Genomic DNA, 25,339 nt, shown 5'->3' with positions numbered 1-25,339 from the left:
AGGCTGTATTTCCATCTGTCAGCCTTTGAAACCACAGGTTACTGAAGCTCTGCAATCAATCAGCTCAGACACAACTGTAGTCACAGAAAAGGATCTTCCCGTAGGTTTAGGATCATGGAGACAGTGATGTGCATTGAGCCTGTCTGTTAGCAGAAATGCAGCCAAATCTTGATAACAGGATTTTGGAAGACAAGAGAGAGAGGTGAGCACTGAGACATGCCTTTACCTTTCTGGAACTCTTCAAGACCCACAGGCCACATACCCTTCTACATGCCCATAATGGTCCTCCTGGAAGGACAGTCATCATGATGTCTCCTTCAACACCCCACCATGATGGAGCCTCACTCAAAATTATGATAAATGGGATCTGATTCTTCGGATTGCAAGTCCCTAAAGATAGCAGCCTGCTTCTACTCAGCCCCTGCCTCGTACACCAGGGACTTACCATCACACTTTAACCCCTGCCGTGCAAGGCCCCAGAGGAGTGTCCCACAGTGCTCACAGAAAGTCGGGCTCTTGTAGTTGTAGACTTTGAAGCGGTGAGGCATGTCAATCTTGAACCGCTCCTTGTGGAACTGCAAGAAAAAAAGCTGTGTTAATGACGCTCTCCTCTCCACCTCAGCATATGAAGCCCCCAAGCTTGTACTCCAGAAGGCAGGGTATCTAGGTCAGTATTTCATCTTTGTTAATGGGTTTGAACATCAAATATAAACTATCTACAGCATTCAGACAGACAAGGACAAATTTTGCTACAAAACAGCCATGCAGTTCAGTGGGAAATGGGTAATTTAATTGCTGGGTTTTATTTATTTGATCAGATGTGGGTGTCTGCATCTCAGCTACTGACCCAGACTCCCTAACACTCAATGGAAAAACATGGGTACTGCTAAAGAATGATTCATCTCATCCTGAAATGAATGTCTGCTTTCACTGTCATGAATCACTTCCTGGAAGTGCCTATTTCTCTTCCTTCAGTATGTGACAAGTCAAAGATGATGACAAGGCTGCATACATTTACTCTAGAGATATGTGGAGACAGGTGAGATGAATGTCACCCCTCAGACTGTAGCAAATGAGTAGGAGGCAGGGTGAGACTGGGAACAAATAGAGCTATGGGACATAATGAAGAAAGAGGAAATACTCAAGACTTTAAATTCCACTTTTGCCAACTGAAAAGGAAGGTTTGCTATAAACTGATATAAGAAAAATAAAATAAATTATAGCAGAAATGCTAAGCCTTCCACTGATTGTTTGCAGATCTTAGATAACAGATTGGGATTTTAAAATACTGCTCTGAAAATTCAGTGTGACATCCTGCCTAGCACTGGAGAGTAAAGAATTTCCTCCAGTAATTCTCCACCTCATGTCCATGGCTTTCCTCTGAGCTATATGCTATATGTTAGAAAAAATGTCAGCCTTGATTCAAAGACTGACAGTTCAACAACTGCACTTGAGTAAATCACGTGCAGGAGGTAATGAAACTGCTAGAAATGTAAAAAGCAAAGGATACAGATCGGATCACACAGCTTCCAGCTCACTAGTGTCTTTCACTGCACTGGGTCCCTCTCCTTCTGTATCAGTGCATCTGAATAGTACTCAAGTTGTTTTAAAAGCAACCAAGCAAAAACACCTACCATCGTTTCTCTACTATTGATTGCGGATCCTGTACATTTCGCTATGACTTTATCAATGCACTTCTTATGGATGGCAGCATTACATTCTGAAAGAACAAGTGTGTCACATTGTTAGTAAAAAGAATTCTTCAAGAAAAGACCGAATAAGTAAGGAGAGGAACAACAACAACAAAAAGGTCTTACGCCTGCATTGATAGCCTTGTTTATTCAGACCCCTGGAATTAAAGACAGAAACGGTTAATTTTGAATTTTCTGAAAATCTCCACAGAAAAACGGACAGTAGAATGAGAGACACATGGAATAAATCAGCCTTGCTTCCTCATCAGTCTTTAGAGAGCTTCTTAGATCCAAATATATTCATTCAGTGCAGCTGTTGGAGTAATTCTTTGTTGTTTTCACAGCATTTTCAGCACATATTTACATTTTGAATTTTGCAATAGCAAAATGGCACGTGCTAAAATGCCAGTGTCTTTGGCCAAAAACAAATATATATAAAAAAAGAAAATAAAAATGAAGACAATTTTCAGAGTTGGAATTACATCTGTAAAATCGCATCATATCCTTGAAGTGATGCAATTACTCCTACAAGTAACGTGCTAAGGGTCCACTGTTGCTGTCTTTCCTAACAGCAGGCAGAGAAATATTTGCTGAAGAAGCAGCGCTGGTCTTTAGAGTTAAAAGGGGGAAACATGTAGAGCTATTTGCATTTACCACACAAACTCATGACAGACAGAGCAGAAGGTGGGTTGCGGAAAGAAGGTGGCTGTGAACTCATGACACTTGACATTATGGATTTTGGCCTGTTTGATGGCTCCTCTCCGCTGGTGCAAGGAGAAAAAGCCTTCGGTCTCACAGTCAATGATGTTCTTAGCATCTGGAGGGAAAAGAAACAGAGGGCTTGTTAGGGCACCCTGTCCTAACCAGGTACCTTGAGAAAAAGCAGAAGCCAAAATACTAAGTGACTGAGGGTAATGTATTCATGAGAATGGGTATTCTTAAGAAATATGCTTTCAGAAAACCACACAGGACTCATTAGGGACTGATTTATCCACTATCCATACAGAGACACTAAAATGACTTCAGGAACCAGTCAAAATTTGGAACATTGAGCTCCCTTGACTATTCATATATATTTTTTAAATATAGATCAGAAATCTACTAATGAGAGAAAATTTGCAGTTAAAAATAAGTCTTTCTGTAGCACTGAAGAACTATGCCCTAAAAAAGATGGAATTACATAAAAATAACTTATATGCAAACGTACATTACATATATGTACACACATACACACTCTTAATATTTACTTTTGTTTGATGGTAATTATCTAAATCTCTAATGTGTGTATGCACATGTGTGAGTACACGCACATATATATATATATATATACACACACACTCTTTTTCTTGATATTTTTCCATCCCTCATACCAACAGTTGCCTTACTATTTGCTGTATTCATAGCATTATTCACAGTTCACTTTTTATATTTTCCAGGCAGAAAACAAAACAACTCTGGCAACTTATGCATATACACACCTGCATTTAGCATTTACATATATGTTCACTTCTAGCTGTGCACATAACAGCTCACATTTTGTCCCTGTCTTGATTTATTCATATATAAAAGTGTCTATGAACACATATAGAAAAGTGTCTATGAAAAGTGTCTAGTGTTTTATTCATATATAAAAGTGTCTGTGGGAAGTGGCTCCCTGCACAGTCTGATGCTGATCCTACTAGCTGTAATACAGACAAAGCATTTTATGTGCTTTAGCGTCTCGTGTGTCTTAAACTACACAAAGAGGTAGCAAGAATCTACTAAGCAGTAAAGGTGGGAAATGATGAGGCTAACACCAGTAAGAACATGCTATTAGCTTCTTTCAGTACTTTTGTGCTTCCAAACATGGAAGGCCTTTCCTGGACCCTCTCCTTCCACAGCTCCAACCCAGGCCTGCTGAAGGCGACAAGAAGTTGGGCAAAGACAGGAGTGCACAACGGAGCATTTGGATCGCAACTCCTTCCCTTTGATGAAGAGAAATACATTTTGCATGGGCATCAAACTCTGATGGTGGGATTCAGGTGTCAATGAGGACACCTAAAAGCAGTCGTCTCGTGCAGGGTGACTAAGCTGCTGCCAAGTCCCTGGAGGTCTCAGGGCAGGCCTAGCAAATGAGTAAGCTTACCACACAGCAGATGAATCAGTCCCTTTCACTGTTTCACTTAGATTGCCCTTGATTAAAAAGCCCAACTTACACATTTATTTAGATGTTTTCATCCATGCATAGCATCCCACCTTTTTTTCTGCACTACAATTGCCTCATACTCACTACAGGCATACACATATGTATGTATTTCAGAGGGAGCTGGCTTCCTATGTCTCTGTCCTGTCTCAGTGTGAAAAAAAACCCATCTTTACAGTGGTAAAACTGCCAAAAGATATGTGATGCACATCACAGAGGAACAATAAGCCTTCCTTCCTGCCACATAATAAAAACTGCTTCTCCTGGAGCGCTCATTTCAAACCATTATGATTTCTATGAATAAATCAGTAATAACATAAGCACTGTTTTCTGCGCTAAGCATTTTCTTGAATACACTGAGTCTGTCCCATGTAACCAGAAGTCACATTTATCAGTTAGGAAACAAAATCACTTGCCACTTATTTCCAGGAAGTATCTTGCATTCATCAGCATTCTCCCTTGAGGTTTCAGTTCTAGCTGGTGGAGACAAGGAGAAAAACAACAACAAAAACAAAACAATTGTTACACAAATGGTCAAAATGGCAACAATCATTTCAGATGGTTCCAACTACCTCCATATCCCAGTGGGAACTGACACATGCCAATGAGGGTTAATTTTGCTCATACCCTTGTGGGGAAGAGAGGTTGAGAAGGTGAGAGCAGCTGCAGGCAGAAGGCTAAATCACTTCTTATCAAACTTTCAGGGCAGCATGATAGAACACAGATAAATGTGCCTAAAACATAGATGTGGGCAGGATTTTAGAAAGCTACACTGAACCAAGCACTTTCTATTGATATAACCTGTTGTTCCCCATGGGTGCTGCAAAGAAGACCTGGGAACAACTCTGAAAAATCACACCAGCTTCAGACGAGTGCTTAAAATTGGTCAAATCTTTCAGAATTTGGTTCTGCAAGTCTAACTTCCATTAACTTTATTTCAAGTGAGGATACAAATTTTTGACCTACATGCTGGACTCGGGAACTAGCACTTCTCTAAATCTTTGTGCACAGATGTCTCTGTAAATCTGGCTCCAAGAGGTCTAGGCCTAAACAAAAGTGCACTGACTTTGGGCCGATGCTGAACAGGAGCTTTAGATTTTCAAAATAAGCCCTGGGTATCTCAATTCCTTCCAAGTTATGCATTAAATGTGCAGTTCTTTACCAAATCTTGCCCAAAGATCTATGAATGCCCTAGGCCATTTTGACACATCTACTCTCTGCTTTAATCCAAGCAGTTTAACCTGAGAATTTACAGGAAAAACAAAACAAAAAACAATTCCAGTAAATCACTTTCTCTCCAAGTGTCATGCCACTACTATTCAGGGTATGGTTACTCAATACTACATGTTAAAGCCTATTACCAACAACTTTCCTGACAGATAATACAGTTTAACATTTAGCATCCTTAGGAGGACTGTGTTAGTTCAAATTTACTCCAGTGTAACTCCAGCGATTTTAAAGGAGTTCCTTTGGCATAACTCTAAAGCCAGGCAGCTGTGAATCAGTTACTTGATATTAGAAAGGTTAAATCTGTAAAGCTGTTACCCTAGAATCACATAAAATAATTCACATTTAACCACTCATATTACCATTTGTCCCCAGTGGGTTTCCTAAGCAAAGATTAATATATGGGCATGGCTCGCATGAACCAGAATCCTTGCTAATAGAGCATATATGTTTCAATACAACAACAGCAGGTAATATAAATCTTCTATGCTGTTCTTTTCTGATATTCATGGACATCTTTCTTTCACGTCATGCTCAAGTAAACTCAAACCATTAATAACTTAATGGTATCCCTTCCTGCTGCCACGTTGTTTTACATTCAGAGACAGGCACAAGGAAGGACATTCCCTTATCCTACAGCAGTCATAGGATGCAAAAGGAGATAGAAACACTCACCCATATTTCTGTCTTCCCATTGCTCTTTTTACACTTCTCTGCCAGCACTTTGAGTTCTACCGTCGTCTCTGAAACCATTTCAGCACTTTTGTCCTTGACAACAATGTGCATGACCCTGCCGTTGTTGATGTGGGCATCAAAAGTGCTGTTCCAGGGCGGGTACATGGTGGGCTTCTTCTGCACGTACACTTGGCCATTTTCTGTCAACAAGAAGTGGTCTGGAATGATTGGACTGGGTTATTTAGCCATTTTTAGGTGGGTATCTCAGGTGGGCCCATAATGGATTATGTTGAAGAGTCTCAGGAAGTTTCTGCGCCAAGTAAAACCAGGGAGGAGATTCATCTCACCCAGCAATATCTGGCTATAATGCACATGTCCAGATCTGCACTATACGAACGTTGGTTTCACTTATAGCAAGTGAAGTTTTAGTTAACAAAGGCATAATGGCGCAACTCATTTCAACAACTGAAAACATCTACCATAAAAATAATTTTCATCCTTGACTCTGCTAACTCGTCTGAGTAGATCTCAGATACAGACACCTACACCACAGATATCCATATCAAAGCAGATGAATTCCAACATGGATAACACACGTGCATCATTTGACTCATGGCACTGCAAAATAAAACCGGTTGTTCCAATTCCCCATGAAGCTGGATGTACTTTGTTACTAGGCTCAGCTGTAGTGCACATCCAGTCAGCTGCTACATCTTAGCTAACTTAGGGACACTGACATGTAAAGTCACTTCCAGTCTTGCAAACATATCCACATTGAGCTGTTGACCTAGCGAACCTCTTCTGCACTTTCACTGCATGCATTTGTTCCTTCATAGCAGGCACATCTTAAAATGGTGAAACGTATCTTTGAGGCCTACCATAACTGACAGTCATGTCTTTATTTTGACCTGTCAAATGAAAAGAGTCTCAGCCAGCTTGTTTTATTTCATACAGTCCGTTTTATATCCTGTAAAAGGCTTGGACACTTACTTAAGGTAAATTCTGTCTCATAGTCACCCTCTGTAACTTTTCAACCCATCAAGTGTCAAAGCTGGTGAAATAAGAGCACAGATATAAGTTGGGTGAACATCAGACCTTATGAATCCTGCTTCCTAAAGATGCTACCTCTATATCCAGGACACCCAGTCCTTCCCTTGTCCTACCTGGTTCGAAAAGCACATGCAACAGATAGCCTGAAATGCGACATTTGCTCATTGCTGAAGGAAATCTGTATCTATCTTTCCCTCTATAGGAGGAGTACTCCTGGTCTCTCTTCTCTGCTCAGCTTTGATTTACACAAAACAGGCAGCAACTCAGTGAGGCTTTTTGAGGCTTGTAGCATACTTCCAGGATGGATTAAAATTAGTCAACGAAGTTGAAAAAAGTTATTGGAGAAAAGGAAAAAAAATGAACAAACAATAATCTCAGTGGTCCCTAATTGTGCAATATTAAATCTCAAGAAATGTCATTCTGTCCAGCTTGACCAAAGGTTGTGCAGCTAAATCCTAGGTTCAAATTCCACTTCATCAAAGCTTAGAGAGCAACTGAGTTAATTTCCCATTAAACAACCAGAAGCCTTTTCCATTTACTTTAACTTTTCACATATACAGATTTAGACAACAGGATACTGAGCTCACAATGCAATCAAAGCTCAAAGCTTGGATCAAGGCTCAAGCTTGTAAATATACATTCAACCCATTCTGTCAACAAAAGCAGCCAAATGAGTGAAAAACTTTACTCATCAGTGAAACACTCTAAACTTGTGAAACACAGCACTTGCAAAAGAAATACTGTGGTTTGCATTACAATCCAAAATATATGGATTAAATGAACAAGCCCTGGAATGTGAATGAACTGGCCAATATATGGGATCAGACACTCATTCCTGGTGTATCCACTCTGACGTTTCTGGAGTTCTGCCAAGGATTAATTTAACCCTGGGCTCCTGAAGGATAAAATAGTGTCTGTCTGTCCTGAGCAGCAGCTTCCACTCTTGCTGGAGTACTTCTCCTGGAGGCCTACTGAGTTCAGACACAGAGGCAGATCTCTCATGAAGCAAATATCACCAAGACAGATGATAAAATGGCATGACAACAGATGACTCATGGAGAAAGAAACAATTTTTAAAGGATTTTTTTCTATTCCTCAGAAGAGCTTGTGATCTCTGGAATGGTTTGTCATCAGTAACAAACTGCTATAATGTTTCTTTCTTTCCTTCTTTCCTTCCTTCCTTCCCTTCCTTCCTTTCTGTATTATAAAATACCAAGATCCTTTCTGCAAAATGAACAGGTGGATCAATCGTTTGCCTTTTGAAAACTCTAATAGCACCAGATCAGAGCGCAGAGCTGATAGCCAGGATTTCTTGCATCTTCTACCACTGGTGAAACTGCTGGTAAAAGTGCTGGTGAACCTGCTGCATGAAACCAGGGAATTGGAGAGTAAACTATGAACGAAAGATAAAAAGCTAGAAATATGCCAGAGCAGAGGAGCAAGAATCTGAAAGTCCTTTTTTTTCTGTTCCCAGTCTCAAATCATATGAGCTGAAAGACTCTGGCAGCTTCATGCTTCATCTTAGATGCTGTCTCTTACCATTCTTACCACTCCACTTACTTTCCTTGCTCTATTAGTGTTGCTCTTTCTCCTCCAGACTCTCTAGTTCTTTTTATCCTTCCCATATTTCTTCTTCATTGCTTTTTCTCACTCATCTTTCCTCTAAAGGCCCACTCAATTCAGAAGACTCTGCAACACTAACACCTCTAGGCATGACACAGCTCTGAGGAGCCAGTGGAAAGCAGCAGGCATTTCTAGGATGTGATTCCTCAAAACTTCTCTAGATGTTCTCCTTAAGATGAAATTAATCTTATCATGGAAGTCTGTAGGTTCCTCTGGTCAACAAAGGAAGGATAACCAAATTTCTCAGATATTGATATTCTTGCATAAGATCAAAATTAGAGGAGATAAAGCCACAGGAGGATTTATCTTAGTCACCTTGACATAGGGCTAAGCTTCCAGGCATCTGTGCATCCTCCATCAGCAGCAGATTAAGACCAACATGTCCCAAAAGTGATTCATCTTACCTTACAAAGAGGTCAGAGACCAGTGGGATGAATCAGTCTCAGGTGGTTCCTGCCATTATCCACTGACATGAAAGAGCTGACATGATGAGGACCAAAGATCAGGCTGAGAGGAACCTCCCTGACTGCCCCAGAGTGCTCAGAGCACAGCAATCCCACCCCAGCAGAGGAAATCTTTTAATACAGGGCCATGATTTTCCCTATATTCAATCTTCACTGATGGAAAAGAGTTCCTCCAAACATAGTCTTTTCATTTCACATTGGAAGTTCTTTTATTAGAAAAGGCTCTCAGCAGAACAAAAATTATATGCCTTTGTTAGTACATTTTTGCTTTTTTAGATGCCAGAAAATGCTTTCAGCTCCATGTAAGATAAATAAGGTCTGTTCTGCCCAGATTGATTTTATTCACTTTTGAACTGACAGAGACTTCAGCTTGAGTTATGGCTCCTTCTCATTAAAACAAACAGCCAAGCCCCGCACAGAACTGAAATAGGACATTTTTAAAGTAAAAAGTGAGATCTTGTCATGCAGCAGTTTTTTTATTCCTTCTGAATTTATCAATCACTACATCTTCTAAAATGATTTAAAGAATAATATAAGCAAAGCCAACATTTTAATGTGATAAATGGTGACGACTTCTTTTTTTAACAATGAACCACTAAATCACTTTACAATTCTAATTTTTTTTCAGCTACTTTTAACATCCTCTGGAGGCTATAGTCCTGCCATTTCCAAAAGGATTTGTGAGTTGTTTTAAGTTTTAAAAGAATCACACGAGCAATAAATCTCATAATTTATCAAAGATTTAAGACAAGTAACAGCCAATACCCATGAGGGATACCATAGCCTTGAGGGATTTGATCTTCATGATCTTTGAAGAGCAGAACTGAAGAACTGTTTAAACTCTCACCAAGATTTTTATATGAATCAGGAAAATAAGAAATACTTTCCCAACATGGACTCATTAATGCTAAGGATAAGCATGCAAAAGTCTTTGTATCTAAAAGCATGTAGCTTAGTATAAAGTTTCAGTCTTGGACATTTTGCAGAGTACAACAACTAGAGAAATCAGCTCTCTCTCCAAAGATTGAGCCTGTTTGAGAGTTTTTTTAATGATGGAAGTTGCTGAATCTCACAGTCCCTCAAAAAAGTGTGACAAACAAAGGCAGCCTTCACAGGAATTTCCAGGACATTTAGATTTTATAAGTCTGGTGTCCCACTGGCAAACCAGCCACTGCTCAGATAACAGTACAACTAAATACAGCTCAGCTCATCCTGCTGTGTCATACACTGGGACCTGTAATTCAGTTGATAATAACCACAAAGTAAGGACGGAGACTTTATTAAGTGTCATTTTAAAGTCAGATTGCCTTGCAGGCTGTGCTGGATCCAACACTGAGCTGCATTTCAACAATAAGAATAATTCACAAACCCTTTACAAAGGTGCTTCCCACCTCCTCCTGTAATGACACAGTAACACACACATATATCTGATAAAAATCATGCTACATGCATATTTAATTCTTACCTGATTCCACTGCTTCTTTAACCATCACGGCACAGTAAGGGTTAATCACCTCCCCCTGGGATGGCAGGTAAGGGCCACTGTCATAGTTGGATAAACCGATACGAAGAAAGGGAGACATGACAAGTCCTGTGTCAAACAAAAGACGAGTGATAACTGAAAAGAGTCTAAAAATTCCCTCAGTTTTAACCAGCCTCTTATCTCCACTGGACAGGAGTCAACCAGACGTTAGTTATCCATCCAGCAGGAAAGTCTCAGACTTCCTCCACCGTCTAATGAGATGATGGACTGGCCAAACATGGTTTGATGTAGGTAAGGCAGTTTAAACTTCAGCTGTCAGCTTAACCATGTGTCTGAATGCAAAGCGAGGCTGGAAAGATCTGCAGTAGCTTTGAGTATTAGTGACTCGACACCAGCTGTCAAACTACAACAGAGCCGCGAAGCCAAATCAGGACTTTCTGGGCTGGGACAACTTCTGCTGTAATTTATATAAAGTCACGTGTTCAAGGAGCTAAATGCCATGAGAATAGAAAGGGTTTCAGGAAGACAAGCCCGTTGGAAGCCTGTAAGTTGAACATGAGACTGTGAAATAGCTGAGCACTATTTATATACCACGTGGAAATGATCTCAGGCATTCAGTTCACTGGGTGCTGACCCAGTGAAGCTATAAAGAGAAAATTCAGCTCATATGATCCAGACCATATAGTGGGAGGGGCAAAGAGAAGAGTGATCTCCAGAATAATTTTCAGTGTCTGAAAACAGAAACATATAAAAACACAATGTCAGGAAACACACCAACGGGTTTGTGTTGGTCTTTTCTGTAGGCTCTTTCAGAGCTTCCAATGAGAAGATTCAGTGAAGTCAGCACTTGCTGCTGTAGCTGGTGCTCATCACTGTGCCATCTGGGCACAAAGGCTGGGCTTTACCACCCAACTTTTGATGTCATCTGGGCTAGTCATTCCTGGCATTTCTTTTAGCCAATGGGGGGCAAGAGGCACTTTAAACTTAGCTGTAGGTATATAACTCTTGGACCATCAAAGTTAAATGAGAAGTCTCATCACTAGCCATTATCTGCCAAATATGTTGTTCCACAAAAACAACAGAAAGTTGAATGAAGTGTCTGGGAGGATACAACTCTCTCTTCTTTTTTTTTTTACTCACATTCTTTATTCCAAGGGCAGCTTCTCTAGCCTCGCATGTAAGAAGATCCTCATTCACTTCTGGGAGTAGTATTTTCTTACCTGTAGATAGTATTTTCCTGATAGACAAGTTCAGTCTCTGACTGGAGGGGCTCCTGTTTTCATCACACTTGCGGACAACATCGAAAGACTTTTCTTAGCTGAAAGAATCAAGGTAACTCCTCCTGTGGTGGGGCTGACTGTAAAACTCAAACTCTCTGTTCAGAGAGACAAGAGAGAGGAGAATCAAGGAAAGAAGAAAACTTGAGACACAAAATGGCAGCCCTTTGCCAGAGTGTCTTTCCTCTTACTCGGCAGTATGGAGTGATGCGTTTCCATCAGCCCTCTGTACAAAAGTCCAGGGCAAGCGTAAAATTCAGAACAACTCTCTGGTAGTGCATGGCCAAGTGTCAGCGAGCTGTCATTTTGTCTGCCTCTTGGCTATGTTGACATGTTCTTCTTCTTCCTGGTTTAGAAAATGAAGACAAAGCTACAGTTAGCGTAGGACTGAAATGTAAACTGGAACAAACTACTTTGGCCTGAATTTTCTTAAGTGCTGAGTACTCACTGTGTGATGCATTTTGCAAATGGGACAGCCCATGGCCCATAAAGCAATAGGCAGCTATTCTCTGTTGGAGATTTGAGTGTGTGTGTGGGAGGGGGGCTGCCCAAGAAGCTCCCCTAAATGTTACCCTGCATAAAGCCAACCCCCATAATAGACAGCACAGGAAGACCCTCCTTCCTGGTGCAGCTCACGGGTCCCCAAGCAACCAGTCTGAGTCTGCGTCAGGAACTCATAAACCTTCTTGGATAATGTGCTTGAAAAGAGAGGAAAGCTATTGGGTTCTTGGGGCGACAACAAAGGAAAGGAAGAGAGGAAACACTGTGAACCGTGTGTCTCCCCATGAATGAACAGGCAATGGGCCACTGGTGGCTTCAAGGCTCTTCTGAAGACTGGCCAAGGACCTCTGATTGCGTTGTCCTCAACTAGGAGATCATATCTTCCTAAGTATCAGCATTTGTTCAGCTTTACAGAACACAGCGGGAAAGGCAAAGCACCCTCTAGGGTAGCATCCAGGAGATGAGCAGAATTGTGCTCTTCAGGACAAGAGTGGCAACTCCCCAGAGGGTATTCTAAGTACATTGGCTAAGCCCCTGATGAACTTGCTCTAGAAAGCCTAAAACTCTAGAACTTACATACTCATGCTCTAGAACTTACATATTCAAGCACATTTAGCTCTGTAAATAGAGGCACTTGTGGCTAGCAAAGCAGAACAGCAAACGTTTTGTGACCTAAAATGGCTAAAAGGCTGAGAAATCCAATCAAGTTAGATAAGAAAAATATCTTTAAAAGGAACGAATAATTTATTCCCCTTTGACTTAGCTACTAGGACACTTCCTTTGTTTCCCAAAGTAAGAAGCCTGTTTGGTCTGAAAGCAGAAAGAAAAACAGATCAAAGGGGAATTCAAGCAGTTGCATGTTCTGTCTGTGCAAAGCATCACCAGGTGGGAAGTTAACAAGAACCAAGGTCATCAGTCAAGTATCTGCAGTCTTCTACTCACGCCTTTCATGCGAAGGAAGTTGTTTTCTGTCTGCCTACAGCTATACTTCACTAGTGCTTCTACTGACTGACGGGAAAGAGAAGATTATACAATCTCTTCCAAGTCCTTCGCTCCCACAGCCTTGGTTTCCAGGACCTAATCTTCTATGAACAGGACCATCAGGATGTGCAAAGAGGGCTGTAAACACTCCCTATCCAAGACTTGCAAAATTCTGGGAAAAAAAAATAGGGTGATGGTCAAAATTATTAATGAACATGTTGAGCACCTGAGGACATAAACGAAGTCAAAAGTTTTGATGACTTCCTGGGATTAAAATGCTCCATATGTAGCAATAGATTCTTAAGTGCTAAATAAACAGAATGAAAATTAAAGATTTGAGCCCGAAATTCATAATTGGTTCATTTCCATAAAGTCAGTGTTGTACGAAAATTGTGAAACTAGTCTATCCTGCTGAATATGAACGTCACGGAGAAAATATGGTCATTGGATATGCTACAGGTCCACAATCATGTCTGCTGAGCAATTTCCTAAACAACTATGTTTAAGAAAAACAAAACTCATCCTTCTGGTGCCTTACTTCATTTTTTCTGTTATCCACACCTCATGAAACCCTGCATGGGATAGATCTCACCTAATCCTAGATGTCTACACTGTCAGTGTCTCCATATGAGGCAGTTACCTGGACTCATGCTGGAGCAAGCAGAGAGAAACTGGAACCATCAGAACAAGAGCAGGACCTGTTTTAGACCCTGATAGCATGTGATGAAACCTCTGGCAGTGCTTGCTTCTCTGCTTTGACAGCAAGGGGGAATGAGTGGGGACAACCTGTTCACATTGGGCATCTCCACTATAGAGATATGGTTTTGATCAGAATCCCCAAATTCATTACAGGAAAAAGAAAAAAAAAAAAAAGCAAAACCAAGAAAAACTTGCTGCTTTATGTCTAAAAGACTGGACTGCCACCATGGAAGAAAAGTATGTTGGGACCATCACATAAGCCAGTCTATCTCGCGAGAAGTTTGGCAGAAACCAGCAAATGGAAAAGCACCTTCTGACCATCTCCAAAGGGCATAGGTTTGGTACGCCTAGTGCTTGCACTAGCAAACTAACAGCTGCCCACATTAGCCTTGCAAAGAATGGCTAAAATCACAGTTCAGCGTTGTACCAAACTTGTGGGAGCACTCTGCCCTGGGGGGAATTTCTTCACCCTGTCCAATAAATCAGACGATAACAGGCTTCCTGCTTCTATCTCACTGTCTTTCCTGAAACCACTTTGGCCTTGGCCCAAACATCTGTTTTCCAGGACATATCTTCAGCATTTGCCACTACAGGACTACTACTTGGCTCAAATCCACAGCCATAAACAATTAAGGAACAACACAGCTTAGCTCCAGGAATGGCTCACTATAATAGCAGCAGTTTAATTTAACACTAGAAGCAGCTGCAGTGGATATGGAGAGCGTCTGCTTAATTTCCCAGTGGAAAGGATACTGTAAGGTATATGAAAATTACAGATGAAGTGCATATTTCTATGCAGAAACACCTGCAAGTTCTCCTCCAATAAACCTCCCATCACAGCTTAATCAGGGCTCAGCACCCTGCTTCGCTGGCACAAGGGAGCTTCTCCCACTCCAGAGTAATGCAACATATGGAAATCCTTTCCGGATGATATTAGGAAGTAATAAGCTCCACAATTTCCTTAATCAATTGTGGTTAAGGAGAGAGGAAGAGAAGAGCTCTGGCTCGAAGTCAGCCAAGGAACTATATTTGAGACAGCTGCCTTCAGTGGGATTTGTGTTGTTGGGTTTTGTCGAATGGACCTGATACATACACGAGGTATGACTGCTGCAACAAGGCCCACTTAGAAGTGGAAATTCTTGAGAACTTGAGATTCTCTTTTTATTTACTGTCATTTTCTAGAGGTCAGAAGGAATATCTTCGGCTCTCTCTGCACCTCCCTTTGGAAACAAAACTGCACATGCAAAATGAATTCATAACCTGAGGATCAGCATCACCAAGAGAGAGCGGAGCCAGGGGTTACAGCTGAAGGATATGAACTTTGCCTCACCTCCTGAAAGGCGTCTCCCAGCCAAAAAGGCAAGCCCTGATCATGCAGAGAGCTGTTTATGCAGATGGCAGAGATCTGTACATGAGCATAACTCGACACACCTCAGGGCCTTCCTCCAGCCTTCAAGAAAGCTTGTTCCTCATGAGCAACACCAAGCACTGACAGCAATGGGTGAGGTCCCTACCTCTCCTCCCTGACTTCTAGCAACCAGGAGGCCTCATGGTGGGGAATGGGCATGCAAATAATTCCCTCAGTTGTCTTTCATTTTAGCTGCCTTCACTGCCTGCTCTTTCAGCGGAGACCAAAACAGCCTGTTTGTAAAGGAGGAAGTTCAGAAACGCTCAGGGTGACACCCAGCCTCTCTCACACTTTCCTTTTATCTTGGTGTGGATGAGGGCAGGAGGAGGAAAGGGAGGAGAATTTGCATAGTTCTTTAATTTCCCCTCTTTCTGTGGCAAGCTGCAACATTTTCAGCCAGTTTTTGAAGGCAGAAGATGGAGAAAAGAAAAGCAGAAATCTGCCATCTCTGATAGGATCGGTACAGCAGGAGGCTTGAGATGGCTAAAGTTCTTCCCAAAGCCGGTCAAATTCGATTTCAAAAGGCAGGATATGATTTCCATGCAAACCCTTCCCTGTGGCTTCCAGCCAGAGCACAGCCAAGCAAAGCATTTCTCCTGCCATGTGGAAATTACACTTTTTCCAGGGCCTGTGGTGAGTACAGGCATGAGGGATTCCCCTTCACATACCTATGGATGTTGTATTTGGAACAAGCTGCATGTATCAGTAGCTAGCTTTGGTCTCCTACATATAGTCTATTAACACAACTGTTTGAACCCTGCTAAGTTTATGTGTTTTCCTCCTGTTACACTTGTGATATTCAAGACAAGACGGAAGCCTCTCATCAGGCCTATTTTCAGCTCATGTAAGAGATTTAGCCACCATGGAGCTAATGCAAGTAAAAAGATTTACAGCTGTGCAAGGGCTGATATTCATCCCACTGGGGGAACTGCAGAAAATGGACTTTGAGAAGCTCCACTGAATATATCCCCAGGCTCCAAGATGGGATCTATAACCATTCTCTGCAGATAACGTTAGCTCTCTCTTCCAAACAAGGACTTAACAGTCTTAAAAACACTATCCTTATGCTGCCACCCAAATGCTTCAAGTTGACTTAACTATAGGCAATGTCAAAAGACAGAGTTTAGCTCTCCATCCCATCTCAGATTGGAGGTTCCCCATCTCCCTTAACACTGTGTCAGGTACGGGCAGCATACAGGACCAAGGAACAGATTTGGTTAAAAGCATCCCTTTTTCTTCCCTTGCCTTGACAAGTTGGTTTGCAGATGGATCCATCCCCTAACCCTATGCACTCTGCAGCTTCACAGAAGCTGGTGCCAGCAAGAGGGTGGCAGCAGCACTGCAGATTCGGGGGTGAGAGGCAACAACTGTGCATTGGTTGAGATGAAGAAACTGGCATGTCATGGTCAGTGGAGAAATTAAGGGTGCATTCAGATGAACACAGACATTTGCAGCACACATCTGATATCTCCCTTGATAAAAACATGTAAGTACTTGTAGGGCATGCATCATTCCCTCCTTAAGAAAAAGGCATCTAACATAGCTTAGGTGAAATATACCCTGGTATCTTTGTTTCTCTCCACCAACCAGTACGAATACATCAGACAAAGAAGCATATAGCATATAGCATATAGCAGGAATCACGCTCTTCCATCAACAAGGGAACTTCTTTCAGTATGCCATTCTTGTCCTATAGACCAATGCAACTCTCTGTGCCTTTAGCTCTCTCCGACAAGGGGCAATTTCTTAAGATGAAACCCTTGCTATTTCTATGTATCAGAAAGAGAAGCCATACAGACCTGCCAAAAAGAAAAGGCCAGGTGTGTATGGGGGACAAGCTCCTCCAGGCTCCCCTAAACTAGATCATAACCATTTTTCCCCACCTATATCAAACATTTGTCCATTACTCCTCCTAAAACAGAGCCAGCTTGCACACTGACTTGTTTCCCGAAAAGAGGCCAACTATTGAGTTGACTTTCCTTTGTATTTTTTTAAATCTTTTTAGTGCATTTTTTTTCATTTTGGGCTAGATTATTAAAACCAGCTTGTTGGTTTTGCTTTCGTATTTTCCTAGAGAGCTTCTGGTTGATGTTATTTCCTGTATAACTTCACTTCTGCAACATTTGGGTCACAGAGACTCCAAGGAAACATTTTAAAAATAATGATCCCTGTAGCTATAGTGTCTTCTTTCCTTTGTTCCCTAATTTGTTAACCCAGCACTTCCTGTATGTCTGCAATATTCTAGCATTGGTTAGCAGTTTCCATGTGTGTTACTTTTTTTAAGGACTGATAGAGATGGCGTCAAACATTTCACCATCTCGAATCTGAATGGCAACCAACACACTGAACTTTCTGCCAACAGCAGTGTCTGCAGACTCTTCTTCACCTTCTTTCTTTCTGTTGTAAAATGAGGAGGGAGGCAGAGACCAAAATGGGATGTATTAACTTGGTTCCTTCTGCAGGCCCAGTTTCAAGCCCATGGTTAATCTTGTACAGCAGAAGAGGCATTTAATCTCTTCATTTCATCCAGAAGTCTGCTGACAGCATTTGGACCTAGATTCATAGAAACACTGGGCTGGAAAAGAGCATTTAAATCATCCCCCTACCTCCTGGCAGACTGTGTCTGCATCATTCTTCATGTATCTGTCTTGCCATCTGTCAGGAATGATGCTTCTTGTATGCTCAGTGTTACCATATATCCCTCAAAACTGCAGCCAAATTTTCCAGAGAGGAGCTGGCAGAATATAATGGAATCCTGGAAATTATAACTGGAAATTCCAGATTATAATTGGAATCCACATTAACCATCCAAACCTTATTTGGTGGGACACACAGAACTCAGGAGCCACCTTTTAGGAAACTAATCTTGATCTAGGATTGTCCCTGTTTTTAGAGTTTGTGCTAATATTTTAAGGGAAATTAGTGTTTTCTCCTTGCTACTGTTTCTTTCCAGCACCAGGCATTTCCTGTCACCTCCGGTAGATGGAAATTGCAAGAAGCTTCTCAACTGCCAGGTAAAACTACATTGCATGCTTACTACAAACAAGCTCTGGTACATGGCCCTCAACTACCCCCTCCTTCCACAGCAGTCTTCTCCTCTCATTCACCCACCAGCGTCTTTCTCCGTTTCTGCCCTTAGTTACATCTCTGACTGAGATCATGCAGGACACACAGCAAATGGAAGAAGGCAATGCCGAATGCAATTGCTTTAGCCCAAAGTGATGAGGATTTTTTTTTCTCTTCACATCACTTCCTATTTGCTTAAGCAAAGCCATTGGGGCTCAGCTTCACACTGTGTGAAGTTCTAAATCGTGACCATGCAAATGCCAAACTCACACTATTTTCCCCGCTAAGTAACTCCTCTCTGGCTCATGCAGTCCCCTGAGCTCGAGGGGTTTCTTTCTTGCTTGAAAGAAACAAAAATTGAGTCCATTCTATGCTAGATATCTTGGTACTACCGTGACCCATGATCCATCTCAGCAACACTCTCCTAACTTAGACTTAAGTAACATGGAGTGCAAGAAAGGTGCCTGTCCTTCCTGCACAAGAAACTGGTAAGAGAAAATCTGGTATTTCCTAAAAAGAGCAAGCTCAGAAGCTCTCATCAGCACCACGGTCCATGAGCTCATAAAGCTGCAGCTGGAGATATTTCTACTAGCAGAGTCCAGGGCCCAAGAGGACCATGAGGCTCTAAAGAACAGCTTATAGACACTCTCTCATATAGATACATATCCATCTTATGGACTGGATGTCTCCTTCCCTCCACCCTTTCTCCAAGCTATACAATATATGACTGGGATTCCTGACACCTTCCTTTAGATATTCACACTACGAGCATCCACGTATGGATTAGTCATGCTCCCTTCATAATTAACCTCCCTAAAACAGGCCTGCTGGGTTTTCAAACACCCTTCAGCGTCTCATTTTTTTCCCTGCTGATAACAACCAGAAACCAGGGAACTAATTCAGGTGGAGATGCCTGTCTGGTGTGTAAGTATCTGACCTGAGAAGTGATGGCTCCCAACTGTGGTATCTTACAAGTCAGTGATTAAACAAATTTGGAAATCAACTTATGGACACTTGTGTGCCCATAAACACGGGGAACCCACATGACTTAACACATGTATTGCAGAGAGAGATGATGACTAAGCTGAGGACATGATGATAGTGTACATGTTTGACCAAGTTTTGGATCCAATATCCACTGAAGTCTTCCCAAAGCTCTGTAGAGGGTTTGAATCTCATCTATATGTAAGGCAGGATAATAACTAACTAATAACTGGGAGCTGAAAAAAACTGCAATAAGCTGTGTAACTGATTTTTTTTAAATGTTGACATTTGGTAAAAGCTCCATCCTTTTAAATCTCACTAGAAAATACATTACTGAGAACCACCTCTTTTGACAAGGGGAAAGGAAGAAATGGAGTCATTTTCAGAGATGGCCTCTATCTAAACTAATTTGCTTAAGTGTTTTTAATAACAACGGTGATAGCTGCCCTGACAACACTCTCCCCTCATATGATGAGGGGGAGGGAGATGAGGGAGCTGAAAACGGAAGCTGGAGGATGCATGTTCTTTACTACTTCACCAGCATTATAAATCAAAATATAAATAGCAAGTGTCACTGCTCTGTTGCAGAAAGCAAGGGCGGGAGGGGAAAACCTGGCTAAATTCAGTTCTCAATATGTGCACAATCCATCAAGACAAATAACGGCGTCTCTCACAACAGCGCTTGTGTCTCTGGCTCCTGTGGATAACTAGGGTATGACCTTGCCTAAATTCCCCTCACATGCCAGAACAAATCTTCATAAGCCCCAGCTGTTCCCCAAGATGTCTCTCAACACATCAGTCCCCAAACAACTCTCTTTTGCGCATTCATTCTGATTCTTCCCCCCTCCCAGTTATTTCTGATTTTTGCATGCTGGTAGAAGCGCAAGCCCACCACAGCACAGAAAGTCCACAGAAAAAAGCAAATCACCCTATGAGCAACCTCCTCAGGAAAATAAAATGTCTGCAACCAAAACCAAAGCAAAAAAAAAAAAAAAAAAGTTTAGTCACCAAACAATTAAGATAAAAGTCAAATTTCTGCTTATAACACACTTGCAGAAGACCAGAGCTACCCCACTGCAGCAAGGGAGCTTCTCGTGGATTTATGGTGGTATATGACCCCAGAGCTTGGCCTCTTCCGTTAATGTGATGGCAGCTCTGTTGCTGGCTGTGGTGCCCCTGAGCACCACTGTCGGTTGTTATCGTTGCTCCATAAAGTCAGGGGTTATTAAAAGATCAAGCTGAATTACGTCTTTTCATGTGCCAGGATAAAACTGCAGCAAGCCTGTAGGCTTCAGGAAAATTACTCCAGCCTTATGCTTGCAAATAGTGCTGCTTTCATTAGGATTTCTTATGGTTTTGGTTAAAAATAATAAAACTATATAACTAAAACTATAAAACTAATAAAACTAACCCATTACTGCACCACCCATTTAGGTTACAGGCTAAATTTGTCCTCTCAGATACAGACATTCGGCTCATAGTGAAGTTACTGCTGTTGGGTGTTTGGTCCCGAGGACGGAACACGGTCCTAAGTGTTGGGTTACCGCATCCATTGCCAATCTCTGCGAGGAGCGACAGGGACAAGGCACGTACTAAACCCAAGAAGATCCTTGCTTTCAGGCTAAAGATATGGGTACCTTTGTTAGGGCAGGCCTTCCCTCACAAAACACCACTTTAACTCTACGAAACTAGTCAGCAAAAGCTCTAAGCTAGTCTACTTTTGGCCCTCGATACCTGTGCCCCTGAGAGGAGCTACATTAAATCCATTCTCTTAGCCAATTTGTGTGTTTATGGACATGCAACAGCCCTTCTATTTATTGCGATGACTCCAGAAAACATGTGGTACAAGGACGTATGTGGGAGGAATTCCATTTCCTGACCTTGGTGAGTGGCTGCTCTGGGATGAAATATCTAGATGTGATGACAGAAGAGAAACCCGTGTATGACCTAGAGCTACAGTTTGGGTTGTAAGTTGTCTGCTGTGCTGTGATATTTAATATCTTGCAAATCTCAGGCTCATCAATGTGAGAAGCAGAGGAGCCTGGCCAATACACTGCCAACACAGATGCCCCTACAGGGCTGTGATTTAGTCCACAAAACATGGTGTGGACACAGCAGTGAAGAAAATGTCCACGAATTTCTCCTCACCTTGCCCGCTTAGGTCCATACTTGCCATACAGAGCTCATGAGGACAATTCACAGAACTACAGGACTGCTGGGACCAGAAGGGAACTTTGGAGATCGTCAGGTCCAATCCCTCTGCTCAAACGGGGCCAGCTAGAGGAGGTCCATTTCCAGTCAGGTCTTGAACATCTCCAAGGATGGAGGGTTATAGCCCCTCTAGGCAACTTGTTCCGATGTTTGACCACCCTCACAGTAAAGACGTGTTTTCTTATGTTCAAGAGGAATTTCCTGTGTTTCACGTTCATTACCCCTTTCTTGTCACAACACTTCCTGAGGGCAAGGACGTATTTCTTTTCTGTCCTGTGACAGCACATATGCCACAAGTCTAGCATTTCTAGGCCACTCACACCCTAGTGTACCCAAACAAGACAGCCTGAGCATGTGGAGTAATGTTGGTACCATTTGGATCAGCAGTGCACAGATACACTTATATTACACTAACTGCATCAACACGTGGCCTTTCTGCCTTTTTAATTCCCTCTCCTACAGAGATTATGGGAAACTGTCCATGGGCATCAAACGGTGAGCCAGTGTTTTTAGCTGCCACAGAAAATTCTGTCAAACACCATTTTTTTACTGAGGGAAACTTTTTCAACTGAAGAAAAATAAGTGTTTTCTGAGAAAAAAAAATCAAGAACTTACAAAAGCCATAGTTTCTATTTCTTCATGGCCTCATTATTTCTATCAATCAGATCCATCCATGGGAGCACATCTTCTGTGAACGCTACTGCCAGGGACCCCAGGGATAAAGCCATTACCTTCCTGCACCACATTATTACTATTAATTTCTTATGTCCACTAAAAACAACTAAATCCATAAGCCTGAAGCTTCCAACAGGCTCTACTTTTCTCTCTCCTTGCCTGTGAACATGTGCCTGCTTTTGTGAAGGAAGAGCTGTGGTCTATCTGCACACAAGGTTGCAAGATCTGCTCTTTCCTTCCATCATCTTCCTTTTTATCACCTTCCTACTTCCACATTAACCATGATTTGTGACCTCTGCTATAATTTACTCCTATTTGCATTGTTAATTCTTCAGGATTGTCTTTTATTTATATATTCATACATTACCTCAGCCCCTGATCAGGGCAGAACTAATTATGGAGAGATTCCTTTCACTGCCTTGATTGCTGATGATTATAATGCATAAGGAAAGAGGGACTGTTAGAACCACTGCTGAATGCTTCTACTCACCAGGGAGGGTGTCCCAATCATCCCCCATAGGCACTTATATTCAATTTCATGTTAAATTCTCTCCTTTAGTTTTTTATGCACTGGCAGCCTTGGGTAACGACTGCCTGAAATGATCATTGTGGCTCCCTTGTCCATGCACAAAGATGATTTCAATTTCAATAATTTGATGTAAACGAATACATTTTTTCTCACAAAAGAACTGACACTTTATCATTTCATGTTTTGTTTTTCTAGTCCATAATCAAGGAGATTAAGATATTTTTTCCCCCTAAACCTAGGTATTCAATAGGCCTTGATGAGAAGATAAAAACCCAAGATTCGGTGAAAGAGTTTCTCTATGAAGAGGCTATTCTGTTCCTGGAGAAGAAGCAGCATCATCCCTGATTCAAGGCTCAGTAACAGGACAAAATATTTCTTTCTGCCCCGTTTCATTCAAAATCCACTCTCAGCATCAGTAATGCTGCTCGGTGAAGCTCACAGCCAGGTTTACCAGCTATCTCGAGGCTTTCCATACTGTTCTCCTGGCCACAAAGCGTCTCCCTGTCTGCAAGCACTTTGCAGGCAGTTCAGAGCTGCTGTCCCCATCACCAAGCATGCAAGGCATGGGAGCATGATCCTTGTCACACCGCACGGCATGGGCCTCCACAGCTCCACGATGGTGTCAGTCAGCACCCACAGAATAAAGCACAGTTTGGCCACAAAGGAAACACGTTGTAGACAACACAGAGCAGAGCTGAGCTGCATTCACCAGCCCTTCCTTTCTCACCAGGCTGAAGGGTGAGGATGCCCTAAAGTGCACATGACTTGTTAAAACTCCTTTTGCTTCCCTGCTACAACGTCAAGCTCAGCTCAAGAGACACAATAGAAGTCGCAGCAGGAAGAGAATCAGACTGAAGGCTGTTCATACAGATATCCACCAGGTTCATAATGTCCCCACTCTCCTAGGTTTATCAACTGGAAATTTTCTGTCTTTTAGAGTTTGTACTTCCTGTGCTTATTGTTGTGCATCTTGGAGATGAAATGTGGAGAAACACACTTGCTTGTGTTTGCATTAGGATAAGGAAAAGAGATATCTACATCTCTTTTAATTCAAAACCAAACAAAATAAATAAGAATCTGGAGAGTTAATTACTGAAAAGCAATCCATCCCCAAATGAGTTGAATGTGATGCGGAAATGACCATTTGCAAAAAAAACAATAAAAATGTTACATAGAGTTTATCACTTGTAAATCTCAGGGCTCTTTACCGCTCAGATAAATATCACAAAATTCATTTTACAGATAACCGAACCCTACATCCGCATTGCACACATGATACTGCACTGATGGGGTAAGAGACAAGGTATAGCAACACAAAACCCACACCATCTGCCTTTCACTCTGTGCTGGCTGTATCCTTCACAACCTCACACCTCCATGCAGCATTTCTGCCCCTCTGTGCTCTCAGGAATAAGAGGGCCAAACATATGAATGTATTTTTACACCTACATGGAACTAAAAATACTACAAAATGGGATGACCCAGTTCTGTCCCCCTGAGCTGCTCGAAAGTAGTGGTGTTACAATCAGGTACGATGTGACCCCAAGGCATCATCTGCTGCCAAGGCAGCTGTGGGTAATTTCAAAAGCAATCCAAGCTTATTGCACACACATCATCTGAGCTAATGCACTTCAGCTTCACTACTGGGTGTGATCTGGGTGGCGAGGACAAATTAAAAAACTCCAGCAGGCTTGAGAAATCACAGAATTTACACAAACAAGAGATGATACAGAACACCTGGCAATTGGCTGCGGCAAAGGGTTTGCAGTTTATACTGCCTTTGCCAATGTTTTCTTTCCAGACAGGCATACAAAAAGGAGTCAGATGCTCTGGCTAGGATGGAAGTAGAGGCAACGAGAGAACAACGTTGCAACATGGAAACAAGTTGTCATGATAAAGGCTGAACACAGACTGCTGTCTGGTGTGAACTGAGAACACGATCCTCTGAATGGTTCTGTGTAGGCATAAGCAGATGGCTTATGAACAGCCTTGCAAGGGGCTGCTCATCTGCAGCCGTGAATACGCAGCACTGAAAGATCAAGGTCTTGGTTAGTCCTATACATCACGTCAGGCATTCAGGTTAGGGGTGTTTATACCACTGAACTCACTTTATCTTCCTTTCCTATTTTGAAAATCACTCTTTCAAAGCCTAGGCAGAGAACAACACCCTGCTTACACAAATCCTGACCAAGTTAACATATACCCATTAACACATATCCGAAAAAAGCGAGAGGATCTCTGAGAACATCGCCCTGAAAAGCCACCAAGGTGGCTACTTCACAGGCTGCTTCAGAGCCCTTGGCGATTAAATCCAGGTAATAAGATTAGAAACCCCAAACCTGTGATCAAAACTTATGCAGTCACCAAATCACCTTCTTCAGAGGAATCAAAATGCAAGGATGCACAGACACAAACCTGGAAAAGATCCCAAGGAGTGAAAGTAAAAACTTGTCATGCTGGGGAATTAAAGCGCTGTGACTCTCCTTCCTTCCATCCCTCCTTCCTTGTCTCTCTCTCTAATCCTGTTCTCTGGAGCCCTCCACTTCAGACGCAATAGTGGGGCAGCCAGCACGTTTGTGAGAAGCTCCAAGAGTCAACTGAGTGACTTTCCTT

At 42.0% G+C, this 25,339-nt stretch overlaps 1 protein-coding gene across 1 annotated transcript in view; it reads right to left on the bottom strand.

Moving 5' to 3' along the window:
* Positions 1-11,782, bottom strand: part of PRKCQ (protein kinase C theta) — a 37,954-nt gene extending 26,172 nt beyond the window's left edge. Inside the window, exons 1-8 of the mRNA XM_088531799.1 lie at positions 11,616-11,782; positions 10,378-10,503; positions 5,776-5,975; positions 4,290-4,350; positions 2,346-2,508; positions 1,818-1,849; positions 1,635-1,720; positions 446-575 (exon numbers count right to left, since the gene is read on the bottom strand). Coding sequence (XP_088387925.1) covers positions 446-575; positions 1,635-1,720; positions 1,818-1,849; positions 2,346-2,508; positions 4,290-4,350; positions 5,776-5,975; positions 10,378-10,495 — 790 coding nt within the window. The 5' untranslated portion in view covers positions 10,496-10,503; positions 11,616-11,782. The remainder of the gene's footprint in view (positions 1-445; positions 576-1,634; positions 1,721-1,817; positions 1,850-2,345; positions 2,509-4,289; positions 4,351-5,775; positions 5,976-10,377; positions 10,504-11,615) is intronic.
* Positions 11,783-25,339: the final 13,557 nt, after the last annotated feature.

The sequence above is a fragment of the Tinamus guttatus genome, unplaced genomic scaffold (assembly GCF_059628265.1).
Source record: "Tinamus guttatus ecotype Peru unplaced genomic scaffold, ASM5962826v1 Tinamus_guttatus_pri_ptg000434l, whole genome shotgun sequence".
Lineage (NCBI taxonomy): Eukaryota > Metazoa > Chordata > Aves > Tinamiformes > Tinamidae > Tinamus > Tinamus guttatus.
This window is presented reverse-complemented; position numbering and strand designations above follow the sequence as displayed.